The sequence below is a fragment of the Calidris pugnax genome, unplaced genomic scaffold (assembly GCF_001431845.1).
Source record: "Calidris pugnax isolate Ruff unplaced genomic scaffold, ASM143184v1 scaffold103, whole genome shotgun sequence".
Classification (NCBI taxonomy): Eukaryota; Metazoa; Chordata; class Aves; order Charadriiformes; family Scolopacidae; genus Calidris; species Calidris pugnax.
The window spans coordinates 17715183-17736839 of record NW_015090990.1 but is presented as its reverse complement, the minus strand read 5'-3'; the positions used below and the strand labels follow the sequence as shown (position 1 = coordinate 17736839).

Genomic DNA, 21657 nt, shown 5'->3' with positions numbered 1-21657 from the left:
GACTTCCCAGTGAGTCTCCGAATCCAATGCCTCCTTCGACTAGCAGGCAAGTCAGCTTGACTGCTGCACACAGAAGCTCTCCAGACAGACCTTTAAGTACTAGTTTCTCCGGAGCTTAGGTTTGCACTGAAAACCAGGAGAAAAACAGTTTAAGCAAAGCCACTTTAACCTTCAGAATGGAAGGACAAAGGATTCTCACCACAGAATGTCCTCATAGGGACAAAAAAAAAAAGTTGTCCATGTTAAGGATCCTCTCTGTCTTAGATTCTTAGAAGCAGTTTGGAGATGGCTGGATCCACACTTTCTCTTACATCTTCACATCTAAGAGGAGCATACTCTGAATGCCTTCAGAGATCCCAATACCATTTCTAGCAAAAATAACTAAGTCTCACTTAAATATGGCAAATACTCCCCAAAACTGCTAGCTCTTGAAAAACTTCCTCTGAAAAAAATAATTTTATTTCATTTTAATTATCATCACCTCTGACTTACAACATTTTTAGTACAAAATCAACATTAAAATTATACCCCTATATGTTCATGAATATTATTACAGTTTACCTTCCTAGAAGTGTATTTTATTTCTTTGGCAAGATTTTGGTACTTTATAATTTCCATTTTCATTTCTTCAAAGGTATGTTCCTCTGTCAGGAATTGATCAGTATCTTGTTCAGCTTGTTTGTTTATGAGGAAGCTGTATTTATCATACAGCTTGAGATGTTCCACAGGTGCAGCGCTTTGTTTGATAATTTCTTCGATGATCCTTTTCTTATGTTCATCCAAGATCTCATCTAGGATAACAGGCTTCAAGACAGCTGATGAGGACTCACCTTTTGGCTTTGAAAAAAAAAAAACAAACCCACAAAAAACCAAACATATTTTCAAACTACTGTCGTCTGTAATTCAGTTACATCACAGAAGATAAACAGTATAGAAAAATTACCCTAATGTTACTTTAAAATCTTTCCAACTGAAGTGTGATTAAAAACCTAATTTTCTGTACACAGCCACTTATATTCTACGCCGAGATTTTTTTGAATCCTAGGTTACAGATGTTTGCCTTCATCAGGTAAGAAATCAGAGCTGCTTCATTCAGAAACTCAGAAGTCCACATACTTATCTACCCAAGCAATTCTATCAACATTTTTAAATTCAATCAAATGGATTTTATCTTCCCTGAACCACAGGCACAAGTTCAATTTTGCTATCAACTGATGAATCTGTAACATTAGAAATATGGAAAGCACTTTCATGCAACTCCCAGAAGATCTAAAGCCTTGCTCTTGTGCATTTAGATGTGCTCGAGATGCTTCTTTTAATTTGTCTTTTCACAGGTTATTGATTAGTACTTTTATAAAGCATCGCACACTGCTCAGGTTGTCTGCTTGGTCATGTGGCCAAGCATATTAACAAAAAAGTTGAGAGCTGGCATCTTTATTTAAAATTCAACTTGGTGGTAAACAGAAAGGGCAACAGAATGTCCAAATGATATTCCTTCAGGAAAAGAAATGTTCACCTTCCACAGCTCTCTGGAAAATGATTAAGAGGCACCACAGGGCATTACTTTCATTCTACATATATGAAAAATTAAGACTGCTACACTGAAAGTAACATGCTATTGTAACCTAAGTAGCTATGTTATTGTTATTATTTGACAAAATGTTTTTTAATTAACCTGGACTGCCTCCTGTTTGACCTAACATATTAATCTGATTGAATGCATAAACCAACTAAAATATAAATTGCTTAAAAATTATGGCTTCAATTTTTTTTGAAGGATAGTCTACTCAAAAGATTCTATAATCAAAAAGACAGTACCCTTTCCAGTATCAAAATAGAACATATTTTCCAAAATACTGCAGAAATAGGTTTAAAATTTAAATGCATCAATTTTGTTTGTAGTACATTAGTAGTAGCTGTTGCATGAAATAACTTATAGAGGAAACTAGCTGATTCTTGGCTTTTTATTTGCTTAGGGAACAATGATTGGGCCTTTCATTAATAAAATTCAGATTATTTCAGTGTTCCATATATCCTGAGAGAGCATTATAATATTACTACCCGAGTTCTGAAAATAGGGCTAATTATTAAAATACCTAGGAACTAAATGCAGCAACAATATGATAAAACAAAACCCATGAGGGCTGTAATATCTTACCCATTTGGAAAATAATTTGGTCTCAACTCTTGGTATATCACTGACAGCTTGAATCATAACAGTATAAACATTCAATAATATATCCTTGTAGTCATTAAAGTCAGGTTCAAATTTAATACCATCATTCTGAAGGATTAGCCTCAGGATAAAACCAGGGTGTTTACAGGCTTGGACTGATTTCTAACACACACAAAAAAAGAAGTAAAATATTAGTTAACTCATGCAGGAAAAGTTAAAAGATCATTAGGCATTATTCCAGCATATGCATTTTAAATTGTCAGGACTTTAATTGCCAATGACATGCCATAATCCTAACAAAAATACTTGCACAAGTAGGAAGTATGTCTCTGATAATGAAGAACAGTTCATGTGGATTTTAAGACAAAATACAGGCACAAGAGACATCCTCTATAAACCAAGCAACAACTTTAAAAAAGTTGTTTGCATAGACTGAGGCAGATTAGCTTTGCAGTAGTAGTCATCAGAAGTGTAGTGATACATCAGTTACTACGTTTATAGCACTCCATCAGCTGGAACAGTCACTATGAATCTAACGACATTTAAAAAAAAATAATAATCTGATCCACAAAAACTGAGTATTATGCTGGTTATATTTGCAGCATGGATTCCCAAGTATCCCAGTATGAAAATTTGTGTATGCTTTTGTCCTTGGTGGCATAATTTGATTCTTCATCCTATCTTTAATCTGGATCAGACATCTCTTAACTTTCCTATATCTGCTAACATATTTTAACTACACTAAATTTTAATTAGTAAACACGAGGAAGCATTTTATCATTTCCAGGTAGCATAGGAAGTATAAGATTAGTGTTCTGGTTTGAGAGACACAGGACTAATTTCTCTTCTAACACCTGGGAAAACTCCACTTTTAGAAGACTCTGGTGTCTGAATTTGGGAAAATATTTACTTTATAGCCAGCTACGGTATGCGGGTTTCAAGGCCTCAGAGTCTCTGAGTTAGCGAGGTGCAGGGATGAGGAGGAGCAAGACCTGGGCATTTGACACAAGCTGGCCAACAAGACTATGTCATACTATGAACTTCACAATCAGTGTAAATTAGGAAGTTTGCTGAGAAGTTCCCTCTCTCCCTTGATGGCTGCGATCCTGATAACTTCCCCAGTGCCGGACCCCTGAGGCCTTCCCTTCCTCCTGAAGCCATAGCACCCACAGTGTCTGACATTTGCTGTCCACTGCCGAGAGTGCACAGCTTCCTGGCTGAGTATAATCCTTGTATATTTTATACTGGTATCAGTATTAATATTGGTTTGTTAGTGTTATCAGTGTTAATCATCTAGTCTTACTCTACTAAATCTGGTTGTATTTCAACCTTCAGATTGCCTTGTTTTTTCCCCGATTTCCCTTCCTGAGTGAGTACAGGTCATCGGAAATAAACGTCTGAACTACAATAAATTGTTGTAGGTTCCTGAAACCATAACAATTAGAAAATAAGTACCTGTTACTAACAAGAAGAGAAAAATAGTACTGCAGACATCAAAGGTCACTTAACTCAGAAGCATACAAAGCAATTACAAGGCAGTGGGAATGAAAAACACACACTCTGCTTCCACAACACGATTCCTTACTTCCTTACATTGTTTGCATGTTTTTTCATCAATATTACCTGGAGCCAGAGTTCTGAGGATATTTGATGGCGAGGCTCTATTAACAAAAAGCTGAACAAAGATTCAGTTGCACACAAGACATCAAATATCAACATGAAATATTTACCTCTACAACAGACATTGTGTGTGAGTTCCTTCTTACTTTTTTTCCCCCAAAAACTATTCTGTCAAAGCATGTAGTAATAGGAGAGAGAAGGTAAGACTCCTTTACAGATCAGTATTATGGAGAGAGAGAGAGCATTAGTGCAAGATGCAAATGGCCTTTTTATTAATGAATTTATACTGTATGTCTAATGGACTGCAGTATGTTCTTGAGGATATCAGATTTAAAATATGTTGATATTTCCCTTCTTACATGACAAAAGAACCCCACTATTTTAAATCTACTTAATTAATAATGCATTCCTAAAATACTTTTTTTTTCCAGAAAGCATCTGCCACTAGGCTTAATACTTTTCTTTTTCTATCATTTTTTTCAAAAGAAGCAAAATTAACAGGAAATAAATTGTATATACATGGATAAACAATGCTGCTAGTGAGCATGTGAAAGACTACTTACTGCTGGTTGAACAATTAAATCTGTAAAGTCTTGAATGGAATGCAAAAGTAAATGTTGCAGTTGACAAGTCATTAAAGTGGCAGCACAACGGAAGAAAGACTCTAATTTAGTGATGCTGGCGTTGCTGGGTACTTGCTTTCGTTTATTACCTTGGTAAAAGATTTTCTGCACTTCTGGAAACCACCTTAAAAGAACATAATTTTAATTTTTTCCAAGTTATTAGCATGAATAAATGTGGTTTAGCATGTTGTTTCAAGTTAATTGTGATAAATGTTTTATTACATGCAGTTAAAAGATGCTGCAGCATACTTGGAAAACTATAGTTTAACTTTAGTAGGTCAAATGGTAGTATCTTTAAATTCTAAGGAATCACATCTCTGAAAATGTTATCTAGTATTATTGAACCATATTTAAAATACAAGATGTTATGATAGACAGATTTGCTATCTCCTATTTCTCAGGCCAAAAAGGCTTCACAGGTAGCACACTTAAGTCCCAGAGATTGTGCAATTTATTATGCATCCTTGTAACCTCAGTAGATGTTAAGATGCAAAAGTAATCCAAAGGCAATTCTGCCCATTTGCAACCAAATTTAAATGCTCTGGCATAGCTGGAAAATAGGAAAGAAAGAAGTGTGCAGAAGAAAGAGCAGAACAATATCTCCAAGGTCAGAAAGAAATACAACCAAAAACGGTAAAGGCAATAGGTAACAAAATCATAGACAAGTACAGAAATAAAAATTTTCAATGTTAACAGAATGAAAAAAACAAGTTTTAGAGACTATAGTAGTCTCAACAGTTGTATTATTTAATTAAAACCTGAAATAGTAGAAGTGCAGTAACACATAACTGCAGGAATCAAGGATTACTGGTTAAAGAAAGATCAGATGTATACAAACAATATAATTTGGCCACAAATATCTAAAAAAGACCTAGTAATTTTGATGCTTTATTTGAAAGCATAACTGCTGCAAACTGAGTGCACTACCAAGAAAACTATCTTCTTTAAAACATCTCAGACCAAATATACAAACTTTATGATATGCAAATATTTTACTCTTGAAAAAATCTTAATCATACCCTCTAAAGTCAACAGATTTCATTAATACAACATTTCTCAGATGACTCAACTCTCATAAACAGCTTCAAAACTGAGACTATACAAACTGAAATTCCAAAACTATCAATAGATGTTCTAGAGAGATACTGTTACTGATGCAATATTAGTTAATCTTCCTATAAACGAGACACTTTCTTTGTGTGAAGTAGGGATGGGGAAGTCTTACAAAATTCGATCAGAGGTTGTATTTTAAAATGTCAAAAATTACTGACAGTAGCAACACCATATTTTCTCACTTATCCAGCACCAACAAGACCACAAAATAAAAGCCTTTGTCATAATAGACCAAAACACATATAGTTAATATATCTCTAAGAAGTGAGCAAAATATGTCACACCAAAATGCACAGTAAGAAAACTGCACAAATCATGATAACACAATATTTACACAGCAGTTTTCATTCATAGGCCTCAAAGCATTTTAGAACACTGCATCTCTTTCTCTACTACACATTATTAAAAAGGATCATTCCTTCTCTCTTCAGAAAGTTCAGAGTTTCAAAAGCAGTTGAAGAAAAAGTTAAAAATTTCTCTATAGCTTAAAAAATATGTATACACTGGATCATACTTCTTCAATAAAATCCCTTTGCATTTTCCAGTTTCTTTCATGACTGTATTCTGGAAAAATGAGAGTTCCTCAGCTTCTCGTTTGTTGTGAAATATTTCTGTATCAAGAAGGCGTAAATTTCTGAAACAGAATATAACATGAATATTTTAGGAGCACATTCACTGTATCTTGTTTTTATTCTTTTGTTTCCATAAAATTTTTTTCATATTTCACAGTTCAAACATAAAGGGTTATTAAACACATTTTAAACATTTTAACAATGTTATTTTCAAAAATTAGCTTCTGTTGTTTCAAAACAACCAAATAGAAGCACTGAAGTACTGCCTGTATGCATGGCCTTCAACTGAAGTAATTACTATTTCTGATTAATAACTATTTTCACAATCAGAGTTTGTATATAAGTTACTCATTATATATAGGATCAAACATTAAAAATTCTAAATGCATTAAATAGCATTCCTTTCTAATACTAGGTGGATTTTTGCAAATATTAGAAAATAATCTAGAAAGAAACATACATCTAAACCTAGCTTCAAAATAATTTTCAGTTTTTATATTTTTGAAGACATTGTCTGAATTTTGTCTCCTACTTAGCAGATAAAACAGAAAATTAAAAAAACCCCAAACACAACAACAACAATTAAAACCAAACAAACCCATAAAACACTCCCTGCAACTTCTTACAGCACCTGACCTGGACAGGTCAGTTCATTCTCTTTTGCATCACAAGCCAAGAAATAAGTAAACAGTTTCATCTACTCTGGGAAGCAGAAAATAGCTGCCTTTTTCCCTTGTTAACCAGATAAGAGGAAAACACAAATGCCCTGCTAGACAAGACAGCAACCCTTCTCTTCTTGGGAATCGGACTGTTTTGAATATTCTGCCCTGAGAAAGACTGAAAAAAAAGTGTCAAATTTAAATAGAAATTAAGGGACTACACTAAAAGCAAGAAAGATTATTTTTTAAAATGGAAGTCATATCCAAAATTAAATTATTTTTCAAACATATCAGAAGCAGAAAGCTTGACAGAGTCTAAGAGGAAAAAAAAAAAAAAAAAAAAAGGAGGCCTTAAAGAAGGTAAAATCATAGCAGCTCCATTCTGGAGCCTTTCTGTACAATGAACGCGGTGTCTCAAATTGAACTGTTAGAACAGGCTGCAGAAGAAAAACAAACCAAAAAAGAAAATTACAAATTGCCAGGTCCAGATGTCATTTCACCCAAGCTCTAAAGAAAATAAAGTACAAAACAGCTAAACTATTCAACTTGCATGTGTTTAAAACTGCCTAGATACCAAAGGAAATGAGACAGCAAAGCATTCCATGTGATTTCTGAGAGAGTATAGATAGAAACCTCGACCACTATAGGGGAAAAGTTGGCAGAAACTCTTCAAAGCATAAAGGTAGAGGGAAATATATTTGTGATAACAGCTTTTGATCAAAGCCATCATATTTATGATCAGTGTTCAGATGCATATATTGTAGCAGTCCCAAATTCAATGGGGCAACTTGGAAATCTTGAGATGTCATCATCCATTATTTCCCTATATAGATTCTGAAGTCATCAAGCAGCTGAACTAAGAGATGGAGAAAACACTTACTTAAATGAGGTCTCCCATAAGTTCAGAACAGCAAGCATTGAAGGATTTATTGCATGCAATTTTTCTTTCAGGTAACTGCATGCTGACACAAAAGACTTGTTCCAAGGTTTTGGCACTACTGCTATTCTACAAAATAAATAAATAAATAAATAAATAATACAAAAACCAAAACACCCAACAAGAAACAGGATGAATGTAACTTTGCTAAGAAGCAAAATATTTATACATTTACTTTAACTGTTTGCATCCCAGAAAGCACTGAATTCAGGTGATAAATCTAGCTTTCTGCTCATTATTCAGATATCAAAAGAAAAAGTCTTCATATATCGACCACTGTATAAAAAAAGAAATTATATGAGAAATAGCGGCCAAATCCTAAGAGATCTGTAACCTATTCATGGTTATATTTAGCACGTAATAAAATCATTATACATATATAATGAATTTAGTCAATTAATATGCAATCTTCTACAATATGTTCATTCTTATTACATCAAATCTGTAAAAACTCATTAATTTAGAGCCATTTCATGAATTAAGTTGATCTACTTTCAAATTTTTAAAAACAAACTGTTTTGGAGGGGGGGTATATACTTATAGCCTTTTTTTTTTTCTTTAAAAATTGTAATTTTCTACTGCTACCACTATTAAGACTGATCCTTATATATGCTACTCTACCCGATTGTTTTCTACTCAGTGTTTTTGAATAAATATATTTTCTTACTCTGCACGATGAGGTAGAAGAAAGTCTTTCTTCTTGTCTTCATCTTTTTCCCTGCTGTCTCTTAAAACAAAGTCCACTGAAAAAAAAAAAAGCAAAAAAAAAAAGCCAAAATAAGCTTAGCAAAGATACAGAATCATAGAATCACTTATGTTGGAAAAGACCCTTAAGAACATTGAGTCTGCTCTCAACATTGCCAACCAACTCCACCACGAAATCCTGTCCCGAAGTGCCAGGGATGGTGACTCAACCGTTTTCCCCGGCAGACTGTTCCAATGCTTGACAACCCTTTTGTGAAGACTTTTTTCCCCAATATCCAATCTAAACCTCCCCTGGGGCAACTTGAGGCTATTTCCTCTTGTGCTATCACTGGTTGCTGAGAAGACACCAACACCCATCTTGCTACAACCTCTTTTCAGGTAGTTGTAGTGAGTGATAAGGCTGCCATAAGCCTCCTTTTCTCCAGGCTAAACAACCCCAGTCCAGTGCTTCTCATAAGACTTGTTCTCTAGACCTTTCACCAGCTTTATTGCTCTTTGGACATGCTCCAATACCTCAATGTCTCAACCAAAATGTTCAAATGCACAACTCATTGAGATGAACAAGGGATTTAGGAGAAAGCTATACAATTAACTAAGGACTTATAAAATAAAATGTTTTTGAGAAGTGTTGAAAGATCAAAAATACTGAATAAAATTAGCTTTGGTCATTACCAGTATAAGAAAACCCGAGTATTCTTTTTATTAAAGTGTGCCTCTAACATCCAGGAGAGCACTTTTATATACCTCTTCCACAACAGTAGCTTTCAGCAGTAAACAGCACTTAACAATGAATGCTTCTGAATATTACAACTTAGGAGAAAATGCAAGCAAACTCCCAGAAATCTACCTATAGCCTTTTTTACACTCAAAAGATAGTCTTCTTTCATTTCATCAGTCAGTGAATGTATACTTTCATCAAGGACTTTCAGATGTTGTGGAATTAAAGCTAAGACGTGGTCTAGCCATGATTCATCCAGTGGGGCCACATTTGCTGTATCAATTCCATGGCGAATGTAATAGTAGTATTTCTGCAGGATAAAAGAGTAAGATGCATCAGTTAAGTCCAGCACTAGAAAGAGATTACTACTACAGGTTTAGCTAGAGATATGGGCTTATTTAGTAAAAATAAATGAAATTAATACTAAGTACTGATTTGTGTTGCAAATTACATACACAACACTAAATTTGATGTAAATACCTTCATCAGCCTGCCAAACACTAGTTGGCAGAACAATAAAAAGCTGTCTAGATCAAAAAATAGAGTATAGCAGCATAAGCCTCATTCCATTTCTCTGATAAGAGCTAAATAACAAAGCTGTCACTGAAGAATGGACATAACTTATAGAAATCTGGCTTTCGTTTCGGTTTTGCTTTTACAATTTTACAATTCTGGAGAGACGCCTCTCCTTTGTACTGTCCCAGTAGCAACCTTTTCCTTAAATAAATTTTAAATTCATCTGTCTCATCATTCCAATGCTGCCATTGTTACCCCATTAGCTCTGGGGCTGGATCACATATTCAAAAATAAAGCCACGCATTCTGCAGAGATTTGCATGGCGGTACAATGTACAGCTAATGTATTGCTTCAGAATATGAATGCATAACTACAAATAAGTACATCTGTTTGTATGCTGGCATTTACTTCGGCACATGAAATCCGATTAACAAAACCTCAGAGCATTAAAGGAAACACAGATGAAGAAATATATCAGCCAAAATTCAAAGAAAAGCAGAATGGAATATAAACTGGAAGAGTACCAATGTGATGAAGTAACACGTGAATCTGTTTCAATCCCCAAATGACTTTAATATATTTTAAATAGTTTTTGTATACAAAATTGTGTATACAATTGTGTCATACAAGGTATCTTAAACTAGAATGAAAATTAAGAACATCCTAGCCTTTAGCTGAGGATAATCCAAAGAGAACTGTTTTATGGCTTCTGTCTGCTCAGATAAGGCAGTGCATCTGCCCTTGCAAGTTATTCTCACCTTCAGTAAGTGTAGAAAAGATTAATTTATTACTTCCTGACATTGGTTATCCTCAAGTTTCTATTCCATTCTGCAATTCTTTGAATCATCCATACATTCCTAATGCTCCATTCTCAAAAGTAACACTATAAATAATATTTTGTGTCAATCATCTCATCAATATTTACAATAAATGACCGACACTATTTAATTTAATACTCTAGAAAACAGTCTTTAGCTACCAATATATCTTTCTCTATTGGTGTAGAAGAAACTGCTCTTGGAGGCTGGGTTCCATCAAGAGATGGAAGCTGTTCTTCAGTAAGGTCTTGCTGCCTGAGACACAAAAAAAAGAAAAAAAATATGCATCATATTCTTCAGATACATTTTACTGGCATAAGTAATATATGGCCATCCTACGTGTCAGTTGTGAACAAATAAAACAAAAAAAGTTAACTGCCAAAACTTTACAATGAGCACAAAACATTTCAATTCAAAAAGAACACTGTAGCACGTGACCAAGTTTGTATTTTACCTGTTAAGGTTCAGCTTTTACAATTGGTGATATAATTCATGCTCATATACATATTTTTACTTTGCAATCAAAATTTTAAAATAATTTAATTTAGAAATCTGGTTCACATCTCAAAAAGGAAAAACACATTATTCATAGATAAGGAAACTCACAATATAATGTTAACAAGAGCACTTCTGAAACTTTCATGGGTTTTTCTCAGAGGGCTGCCACTCGGCAATGTAGAAGCTGATGGTCCAGCACCTGCTTCGTTTTCTCTAGAATCCTGTCTCTTGTGTCTGTTGCATCTGAGCTTCAAATATTCTCCTTGCAGAAAATACATTTTGAAATAAAGTTTTTTAAAAAAAGTTGAAATGTATCACACATGTTTATGTTTCTGAGAGGTTTTCTTTAGTAGGACTGAAAATGTTAACCTTACCTGGTGAATACTCATTTTTTACAGTAAACTCATCTGACTCGTCATCTTTCTGTTCTTTGCTCAGGCAGAATGAAGGACAAGTCTGCTGCCATAGTGGTTTAGACCTTGCCTGGAATAAGTATTTTATATTTTAGGTTTATACTTCTTGTAGGTGCTACAAAATTTCTTAAATACAGTAAATAAACTGTAGCCTAATATACAGCAGGAATAAGGCAGCATAAAAACGACACAATAAACAACTACCTATATGTTGCCCTCAAATTCTAAATATCCACAGAGACAAGTGTGTTAAACTTATATGTAAATATTTGTAAACTCTCTAGTTTTATACCTTACTTAAATATTTTCAAAGTTGTTAAAATACTCCACTTTCAGTGTTTTCCAAATACTGAACTATCAACAACGCTCCACATACAGACATAATACACATAGATAATATACATACATAGTGCAGAGAGAGAGAGAATATATACTTCAGCATATATTTGAATGAGAACCATGGTCTTTATACAACCATGCTATGACACATATTTGAAAATGAAAGAATACAAAAACAAGCCAACAAAACTACCTGAGACAACTGCGGTAGTAAGTTCACTGTTCTCTTTGCCAGTCTCTCTTTGCCACTTGGACTGGGTTTGGGAAAAAAAAAAAAAAAAAAAAAAAGGAAAATCACAACTAGACATTTAAACTACTACTAATAGTAGACTTCCGGGAATACTTAAAACTTGTAATCTAGCTATCATTCCATTTTTAACTCTTCTATAGTAATTTTTATACATACAATTTCATATCACTTTCCCTTTTCTTTCTGGAGTGTTTCCATGTAGAATTCAGCTGTCTCAAATGTCTTTGAAAAAAATCACAGCTCTGAAAAATTAATTTTAGGCTGGGAAGCACTTGTGTTGTCTTTTTGCCAAGATATACATTAAAGCATTATGAGAAATGATGAAATAATACAAATAAATAATTAATTTTTTTATTCCCCTCCTTCGGTCAACATTTTTTTTAAAAACAGAAAATGTCCTTTTTTTTTCTAAACCATAAACTTTCATTTATGAACACCCAGTATCTTCTGCTTTTTCACAATGCTGATCCCTCAGAATCAGACATAAAAGCTGTCTGTCCAGAAGCACCCTCTGACCATGCCCCAGACCCTGGCTAGCACATTTTAGCAAGGTACAGCACCTTGCTACAAACAAACAAGACAATCTAGTTGTAAACTTATTTAAAATTGGCTCTAACGCAACTGCCTTTGGCTACTGCAGTTCTCCTGTTTCATAGCACCGCCAATACCAATACTGCTGGCACTGCCCACACGGCCTCCTTCCACGCAGCTGCACTTGCAGTAATGCTACATGTCTGTGATACTGCTTTGCTTTTATGCAAAGGCTATAATGGCGGAAAGATCCAAAGCACAGAAAATTTGTGTAGATATACCCGAGCTGCCCTTAAACAAGTGGAGTTGGCTATCATTTTCAACACAATCACTGTGATGTAGAACTCACATAAGTTATAGGCACTTTACTATTTACATGAATTTTGCAGACACGGATTAACTCCAGCAATTCTCAGGTGAGCCAAAAACCAAATCAGGCTCCAAAGAAAACCTTCAAAATACAGGACTCTGACAACAATAAAAATGTATAGACATTCATTATCAGTTGTTAGCAGCCTCTTTAGTGGGACACTTAGACTAATCCGTGGTCCAATTTACGAAAAAGAAGCAAACTCCTGCAAGCTATAAGGAGTTCTCCCCTGAATGTGATGGGGAGAAACTCCTTGACTACCATTAGCTGCAAGAGTCCTACAAAATGTTTTAATTAACTTGTTTCAAAATAAACAGCACTACTCTTCCAATAAACAAAAGATCCATCCTCCTCCATTCTCTCCCCAGATGAGATTAAACACACCTGGCTTCCCTTTGAGTAGAGCTCAAAATACCAGGTGAATTAAAGTACTCTAAACACCAGGCAGGTCAATTTTGCTGTTTTTAATATAGCTTTTTGGCAATCACAGAAAAAGTGTCTGAAGACTTTGCCAAAATAACCGAATATCTCTTTGGGTCCCACATTTAATGCTCTCGCTAGTTTATCTTAAATTCCATGGTCCACGTGCAAGGTTTTTCACGCATTGAAATTCTAACACCCATAACAGTCTCATAGTCTGCAGCAACACAGATGATGAACTTATTTCTGCATAAATGCACGAAAAGCAGTATTATAACCAATACAGAAAGATTTACATGACAAGCCTCCTTTTTGTCTGGTAATTGGAGCAGTTGTAACTCTATTGGGAAAATATGAAGCCACATATTTCCTTGCAGTCTAACATATTCAACTGCAAAAAGATTCCTAATACAGAATGCGTAACAGCTACCAGTCTTTTATAATACTAGCATGAATACATCTCCTAATAGCATATTCGCACTGCATCATAAAACTACTGCTTACCAAGCCAATAAGCCTATAGGATGCAGCAAAGCCTATAGAAAGAGTTTGGATTGGTTTGGATACAGGTCTATACAAACATGCCTGGATAGAATCATAGAAAAAAAAATAGGCTGAAAATGGCCTCTGAGGATCCACTCTCCTTCTCAAATCAGTGCTAACTACAAAAAGTTAGGTCAGATTCCACAGGGCTCGCCCAGTTGAGATTTGAATATCTCTAAAGCCACTGCCTGTCTGGGAAACCTTCTCCCTTGCATCTCACCGTGTAGAATGTCATCTTTATGCCTAGTCAGAACTTCCCTCACGGCAACTTGAGAGCGCTGTCTCACCTCCTACTGCACAACACCAAGAGGAATCTGGTACCATTTTCTCTCTAGTTCAGGCACTGGAAGACACTAACTATATTCCTCTGCCACCCTTTCTTCTCCAAGCTGAAGACATAGAGTTCCCTCAGATTCTCCTCACACACCAAGTGCTCCAGCCCCCTAACCATCCAAGTGATGATATGATGGATACTGCGTTTGTCCAGAGTCCATCAGCTGCTGGACCAGAGCTGGCTCAGGCAAAGTCATCTTAGGTGGTTCTGAACCTTGAGTACAGACGTGCTCTTTGTTGTTCGTGTCTTGCATAATAAGATTGAAATATAAACCTGATTGTTTCTCTAGTCCAGATTCTAAAGCAGATGGCGAATACAATCTAATACCCTCTGAAGGGAATGGATGGGGGAAAAAAACATAATCTGTTGTATATGAGAAAATGTTTTTGAATTCCTGGAAGAATATTATTTATTTCTTTCAGTGACAAGTCTTAATTATTAGATTCCTGGTTAGAAACAAACAAGAGAAACCTGGGTATTTTTACAAACAATAGGGCCACAAAAATGACTAAGACTATAGCTTGTCTTCATACACAATACTACACAGTTTTGTTTATATTTTATTAGAAACAAAATTAGAATTCAACACGGCAACTTACACCTCTGAGCTGCTGGTATTGATAAATTCAGTGCTGAAATTTGTTCCACTGAAGACAGTGCCAATATTTTAAAATATTATATTGCAAACTTACTACTGGCAATAATATGTACTAAAAAGAGAGCCCTGGACAGGATTACCTCAGGTAGTTATGAGCAGCCAAGTCACATGCTCAAATATGCACCTCAAGAAGTAACTCACTCAAAGAAAAATTGGTGAACTTTTAATTCACTGAAAGAAGTTTCTGAATGATTTCACTTAAAGTGTCTCACACATTTAATTAGAGGTAAACAAATCTGAATGAGGACATCAAACCCAAAAGAGACTCAAAAGAACAGGATTGACTTACTGACAGAACATGATTTAAGAGGGCAGTCTTCCTTATAATTACACTAACCAACTACAACCCAATCAGGCCGCTAAAGAAATAATACAAATTAGTGTTGGTTAATGGCCACTTATTTAAAGCTACATTGATAGCTAAGTTTCCATTGGCTCCAGTATTTAAGCTTCCTGCAATTCTAGAAACAAATTGTATTAATTAAAATCTCTTAACAACTCATGTTTAAAAAACAAAATTTAAAAACAAACAAACAAAACCCAGAAACCAAACCAACCAAACAAAAAAAAAAACCCAGGAGAGGGCTTATGACATAACACTTGGTACCAAGCTAAAGACTGAGATTCATTTCTGAGGTTTATAATGGGATACCTTCCAGAGAGAGTTACCCTGTCTGAAAACACTACAGGAACACCAGCCCAACCAAAAATATCTATTTAAATTTGCATTGCTAAAGTAATTAAAGGAAATCTGGGCAGCTGCAAGCAACTACATTGCTTCTAAAAACCTCATTTGAGGAGTTCATTGCACAGACACCACAGTTTAACTTTTTGGAGTGTTATCAGCCACAACCAGCCTGCAACTAACGGGGAGGTGTCTTGAAGTCTTTCTCTACAAACACGGCTGCCCCCCCAGGTCTATCATTTGATTGAATGCCAGGGATAAAAACCGTAGTTTCAGAAGCTGAATTCAAGCTTGTTGTTTAAGGTTTCAAAGAAAAAAAAACCGCTTGTCAGATGAGACCAAGCGCCCCCTCCCGCACCCTAGCGTTCTGCTCTCTGCCCGGGCGCTTCTCCTCAGCCAGGCGGCCGGTGCCCGGCACCCCCTCCCGCCCCACAGCCCCCTGCGGAGCCGGGGGCCGCGACGGGACCCCCAGCTCCCGCCTACCCGAGCCAGGGCAGACGCTGTCAGCTCCGGGCGGAGCTCGGCCCGGGGGCTGCCCGGCTGCCGCTGTGTCCCCTCAGTCCCCGGTACCTGTCGTGCGGCCATGCCTGACGCGGCCGTGTTGGGACGAGGCCGTTACCTGGCAACGCCCAGCGCAGCCGTTACCGGCCGCCGCCGCCGCCGCCCTGGCCGCGCGCGCAGCGAAGCCCAACGGCCGGGCGCGAGCGGCCGGGCGCGAGCCTGTGGGACAGAGCGGGCAGCGGCCGGGCGCGAGCCTGTGGGACAGAGCAGGCAGCGCTCGCCCCGCTCAACTGTCGCTCCTCGCCTTCTCCGGCAAAACGTACCGCCGCTAATTACAGCCGCCTCATCAGTCCTCCAGTTTGTAATGCGTTACCTAAACGCGTGGTCTCGTGGAAGCCCAACCCACGGGAGAACGAGAGAGAAACACCCGCAAATTGAAGCCAAGGGACAGGTTTCTTTCAGCAGCCGAGGTCACTCACAAAGGCACAGCTGCATTTGGTGAAGTACCCTCAAGTTTCAACACAGCTGCCCACTCAGGTGTTACTGATTGAAGACATGCATCAACAACAGAACTGATTACACCTGTGATCATAGAACCATCTAGGGCCAAAGGGACTTAAGGATCAAGTCCAAACATTAACCTAACACTGCCAAAAACATACTAAACCACGTCGCTAAGCACTAACCTCCTTTCAGGACATTGTAGACAGCAATACGGTCTCCCCTCAGCTTCCTTTTCTGCAGATTAAACAACCCTGGTTCCCACAGCCATTCCTCTTTCTTTTCCACGGGGCAGCTCTCCAGCCACTCTTACCCCAAGCCTCTAGCACTGCATGGTTGGTTTTAAGCTATTGCAATGTATTGGAGCTATGGCAAGCTGAGTTTCACCTTTGCTGTTATTTCACTAAGATTGTCTTTCCGTAGAAAATGTTTGATACCCTTTTGAGGCCCGACAGTTTCAGGAAAATAAGGATAGTTAATGCTTTGAGTAGCATGTGCTGTTTAGGCAGGTATTCCTTCTTACCTTTTAGATGAACTGAGGTGTATCAATAAGCAAATGCAGCTGCTTGTCTTTAGGCAAAGCAGTGAGACATGTGTGCTCCAACTAAACATGCAAAAGAACTCACCTGTGCTTGCAAAATCATTCTTAATGAGCTCTAATGGCTGCACCAGGGTGTCTAAACCACAACAGCAACCAAAGATTTTTCAGGTGCCACATCCTGCACCAGCCCATCTACTGCACAACAAACATAGTATTTAAACAACCTGCCACCACCCTCACCCCGTCCCCCCCTCAAGTCAGTGAATTAAGGAATAAAAGAAAATATAAATAAAAATATCTTTCAGTTTCATTGGTAGTCAATGGGTGTTGGACGCATTATGAACCTGATGCTTTGTCCAATCTAAATAAAATACTGGTATGGCTGGTGTGACTTCTAACACTTTGCTGTGAGCAGGTTCGGATTTCAATGGGATCTGAAACAGCTCTTAAAATGTTAGGAAGTTTGTGAATTTTAAATGCAAGGTTTTGTTGTTTTCACAGTAGCAACACATAAAAGGTAGCACTACATTTTACAGTGGAGTTAGCCTGCTGGAAAACCCCTGTAAATGAGTTATGGCCTGTAACCAACCTCGTGAACAGTACACAGAGCATTGTAAGAGTCTATATATCAAGTTTTAAACATAAAAGCCCCTTTATTAAAATACCACAGGCAAAGAACCAGTAGGGTATTTTTGCTTTGTCCAGCTGTAGAAAATTCAACATCACTTGGAATTCCCAGTGCATTTTCTAAAACAGTACCAAAGCCTGGTTTTGATTTTGAAATGAGAAATACCCTCATACTCAACATATCTTAGGAAGATTCAAACAAGCTGTATGCTGTACTAGCTATAATATACAACAGTCCAGCTGGAAAACATGCAAAGGGAAATCCTTGCTATTTCTCTTTAATATCGACTCATTCAACTATTAGAAACTATATCTACAGAAGGCAGTAGGATGTTTAGTGTACATTTTGTTTTTTCATTGTCTGCCTAGGAAACTGGAAATAGCACACCTGCTCATAACCTTCAGAGGGGGAAAGACACATTTAGGTTGCTAATATTAGGAACATTATAGAGAAAATTCATGTGTATATAGTCTTTATCGGAAGAACTTCCTTCTTACAGAGAACTAAGAACTTCTTAGTTCTAAGAGGGAACTTAGAACTTCAGGAACTACTTGCTGTTTATTCTTTTTCCCTTTTCCCCTGCATTTCATTCTTTCTTTACATAAACACAATACCAGCTGATTTTAATCAGATTCTCCAAGGCCACAGGAGGACAAGTGGAAAAAAATGGTTTACAAATCTTTTTGCCTTCTTGTGCTTGGTTAACATCTCACTTTCATCTGAAATCCCATACTCATACGTAATAAAACAATCTAAATCTAACTTCAGAGATCAAAAGAGTAAAATTGCAAAAGGATGAAGAAGGCAGTACATACAAATATAAAGTAAGTACTCCTCAGCAGCTGTTTTAGAACGGTACTAAAAGCAATTTTAAAAATGGAGCAGGCTATTAAAAAAAAACCCAACCCATTATTAGTAGCCAAAGTTAATAGAACATAGGCAGTCAGTATCATGTAGTTCATAAATTGTTATATAATAAACAGTTTGCAAAGACTGTAGCACAAGTGCAACAAAAAAGAATCAATGACCCAGTAAAACTAAGTACAGGAAATAGAAATTTTTTTTATCATTAAGTTTTCATTTTCTGAAGGATTCAATGACTTGGTGTTTTCATTCTACCTTGATGCCTCAGTTAAATTCTGAAGTGCCAGTAATCAAGAATACATTTCTTTCTCCCTTCAGAGGCAAAAGTATTAAAGAGGAGTTAACAATGTGCTTTACTCCATGGAATTAACAAAACTTAAGCCAAAATACCATGTACAGTGAAGTATTTTACTGACCAGATGTTTTGTTTTTAATGTGAAAAAAGTGATCCTTCATTTTTTAACCAAAGTAGTTACTGGTAAGCTTTGTATGTTTTGATTAGAACAAATAAATAATGTTTGAAATGTCAACAAATGTAGTAACTTCTGTGTATACAAATATAAAAATTCTCAGATTTGGGTATTGCTTTAAAAATATTTTCAGGAAGGGGTTTTTCCTTCCCCAGAGGTTTCAGATGGCAGACTGAAAGACATTAACTAGCATGAAAATGGAACAAGATGTTTGAATGCGATGGAATCACAGCTTCTTAGATGTCTACAGCTCGTCTCTCAAAGTTGTTTTCCTAAATCGCTCCAGTGGTTACAGCAATCTCAACTGAACACTAAGAGTACATACTTAAGCTTATTCCCACATAATACCTTTTCTTTTACTCCGCTTCATCTAAAATGCCTTTTATTTATTTTTTTATTAGATGTGTATAGATGTATATATTTTAAGTTCTGTCACATTTAGCCTTTATATACCAGTCATCAAAATTAAAGTTTAAGGGTTTTAAATCAAGAGTTGATGCTTAAAGTCTATTATGTTCATAGGCAGGACATGAATTTTGGACAGCACTTAAAATGCAGTTAAATGTGATAATTATTTCAAAAGACGATGAATTTAACACTTCTACTCACCATTCATGGTGAGACATGACACTTTAGGCAAGTTTTCAGTGGGAAAAATAATAAGGATATATTTTTCAGCTCAAATTTTTTCAAAAGACAAACCGAGGTCTATATGTTTTCTTGTATACCTTATTTTTGTCACACGTAGACTAAAAATATAGAAGCACAATTATAAGCAGTGTTTTTGTAAGTGAGAAGTAATTCCTATAAAATACTAGAAAATTTCCACCATTTGAAAATACTAATTTTTTTTCAACTGCATGACCTCCATTAAATCAGGTTGCGTTATACAGATCTTGAGTACAGAATATTAAATGCATAAAAATCTAACTGAAGAAAGGACTAAAATAGCATTTTCTTCCCTAAAAGAAGAGTGATCGTTCTTTACATATTGACTGTAAAATCGTTCTCAGAAACACGTGTGCTGTAAGAAGCATGTGTTTAGTCAGATGCAAACAAAGCAAGTTACAGGCCAGAACTCATGGCTATTTCATCTTCGCAGCCCGTCTGAAGGAACACTAGAATGAGCTTGAGCACCTACCACTGCCAGTTTAGAAAAGAAAAAGGAGTCTTTATTTACTAGCAAGACTGTCATAACACTAAAGGAAACATGACTACTTTGTGGTCAGTGTAGGTTTGCTGACTTACTGACTCTGGCTGCAAGTCGGTTTGTCACAGGAAGACTGCTCACACTCTTCTCAAAGGTGAAGTCTTCATTTCACTGGAAGGCAACAGTTTTGTCACAGGTGTTACTGGGTCAAAACATCATCCTTTATCTTCCTTCTTGTGAAAGCAACAAAACCAAACGCTCTCACATGAAACAACTGATTCTTTGAATACTTTTTATAATAGTGTAGCCTTTATTTATTAGGGCTAACACTAGGTAAGACTAACTAGGTAAGAATTTTTATGTCATAATTCATGTATCTGCTTTTGATTAAGAAATTTCCATATACTTGGACATACTGGTAGGTGACTCAGCAATTCAGCCTTGTAATATTACCATTAATTTGGTAGACTTTCCACACAATGACTCATTTTGCATCTTGCTTGCTGCTCCAGTGCTGAGTGAGCCAAGCAGTATTTTCAAGCCTGTCAGCTGCCAGGTTCTTAAGGCACAGGATGATTGGTTGCTGAAACAAATACTCGCTAATTGCACACTTTTATCTTGCCCCAATTTTAAAATATATTGTTCTAAGCATAACTCACCTTACTTGGCAAGAGCACAAGCACAACTGTCCCGGTAAGAAGGCGGTCAGCTGTTATCTAGATGACTCATTTATCTAGCATGTCTCCTTCCTTAGAAGGCCTTTCGAAAAGACAGAAATTTCAACCTGTCTCAGATCACCACTAGTGTTAAAAATAATAGTTTGTTTTCTAGATGTCTTTAAAAAAATAAAAAAGAAAAAGAAAGGCAGTGCTTCCAACAAGAACCTTCAATGCAGAAAACGTAAATATTCAGATAATTTCTGAACTTAATGCTGCAAGCAACACCAAACCAAGCTCATGAATACACTATTTCATTCACTAAAAAGAAAGCCCATTTGTGCATTTCTAACAATGAGAAAGCTTTCATTTTGTCAATGAAACACGCCTTTGTAGGAAACATCATCCAGGCCACAATGAGTTACCTCCTCTTTGGAGTATAATTCCTTTTCTACAAGAAAAATGTTTTGTTTTTAAATTCAATTGAAAATGAAACAGATGTACAATTAGAATCCTAGGAGGCTAACACATGCCACAAACATTCCATTTAAGTTTCTTTACATGGTTATTCAGCAAAGGCCATTAGAATATAACATAAAAGGTATCACCTCAGTAAATACTGCAAGACATAACTAGACCATTCAACATTTTATGTATGAAAAGCAGGCGTATGTAAAAGAGTTCCAGGAAGTTAGCTGGTAAGTTCATTATTCATCAGGAGTAGTCAGCATGGATTCACCAAGGGGAAGTCGTGCTTGAGCAACTTGATAAACTTCTGTGGTGGAATGACTGGCTGGTAGATGAGGCAAGAGCAGTGGACATTGCCAGCCTAGACTTCAGCAAGGCCT

The 21657-nt window shown here is 36.5% G+C and overlaps 1 protein-coding gene across 1 annotated transcript in view; it reads right to left on the bottom strand.

Annotated features, from left to right (window-relative positions):
• The window catches only part of DNAH7 (dynein, axonemal, heavy chain 7), a 118825-nt gene that overhangs the window by 96686 nt on the left and 482 nt on the right, over window positions 1-21657 (bottom strand). Inside the window, exons 2-14 of the mRNA XM_014954155.1 lie at window positions 20607-20812; window positions 14296-14483; window positions 11901-11961; window positions 11330-11438; window positions 11064-11217; window positions 10619-10712; window positions 9253-9433; window positions 8368-8443; window positions 7644-7769; window positions 6047-6166; window positions 4360-4543; window positions 2159-2338; window positions 562-837 (exon numbers count right to left, since the gene is read on the bottom strand). Of these exons, the coding sequence (XP_014809641.1) occupies window positions 562-837; window positions 2159-2338; window positions 4360-4543; window positions 6047-6166; window positions 7644-7769; window positions 8368-8443; window positions 9253-9433; window positions 10619-10712; window positions 11064-11217; window positions 11330-11438; window positions 11901-11961; window positions 14296-14483; window positions 20607-20812 (1955 nt within the window). The remainder of the gene's footprint in view (window positions 1-561; window positions 838-2158; window positions 2339-4359; window positions 4544-6046; window positions 6167-7643; window positions 7770-8367; window positions 8444-9252; window positions 9434-10618; window positions 10713-11063; window positions 11218-11329; window positions 11439-11900; window positions 11962-14295; window positions 14484-20606; window positions 20813-21657) is intronic.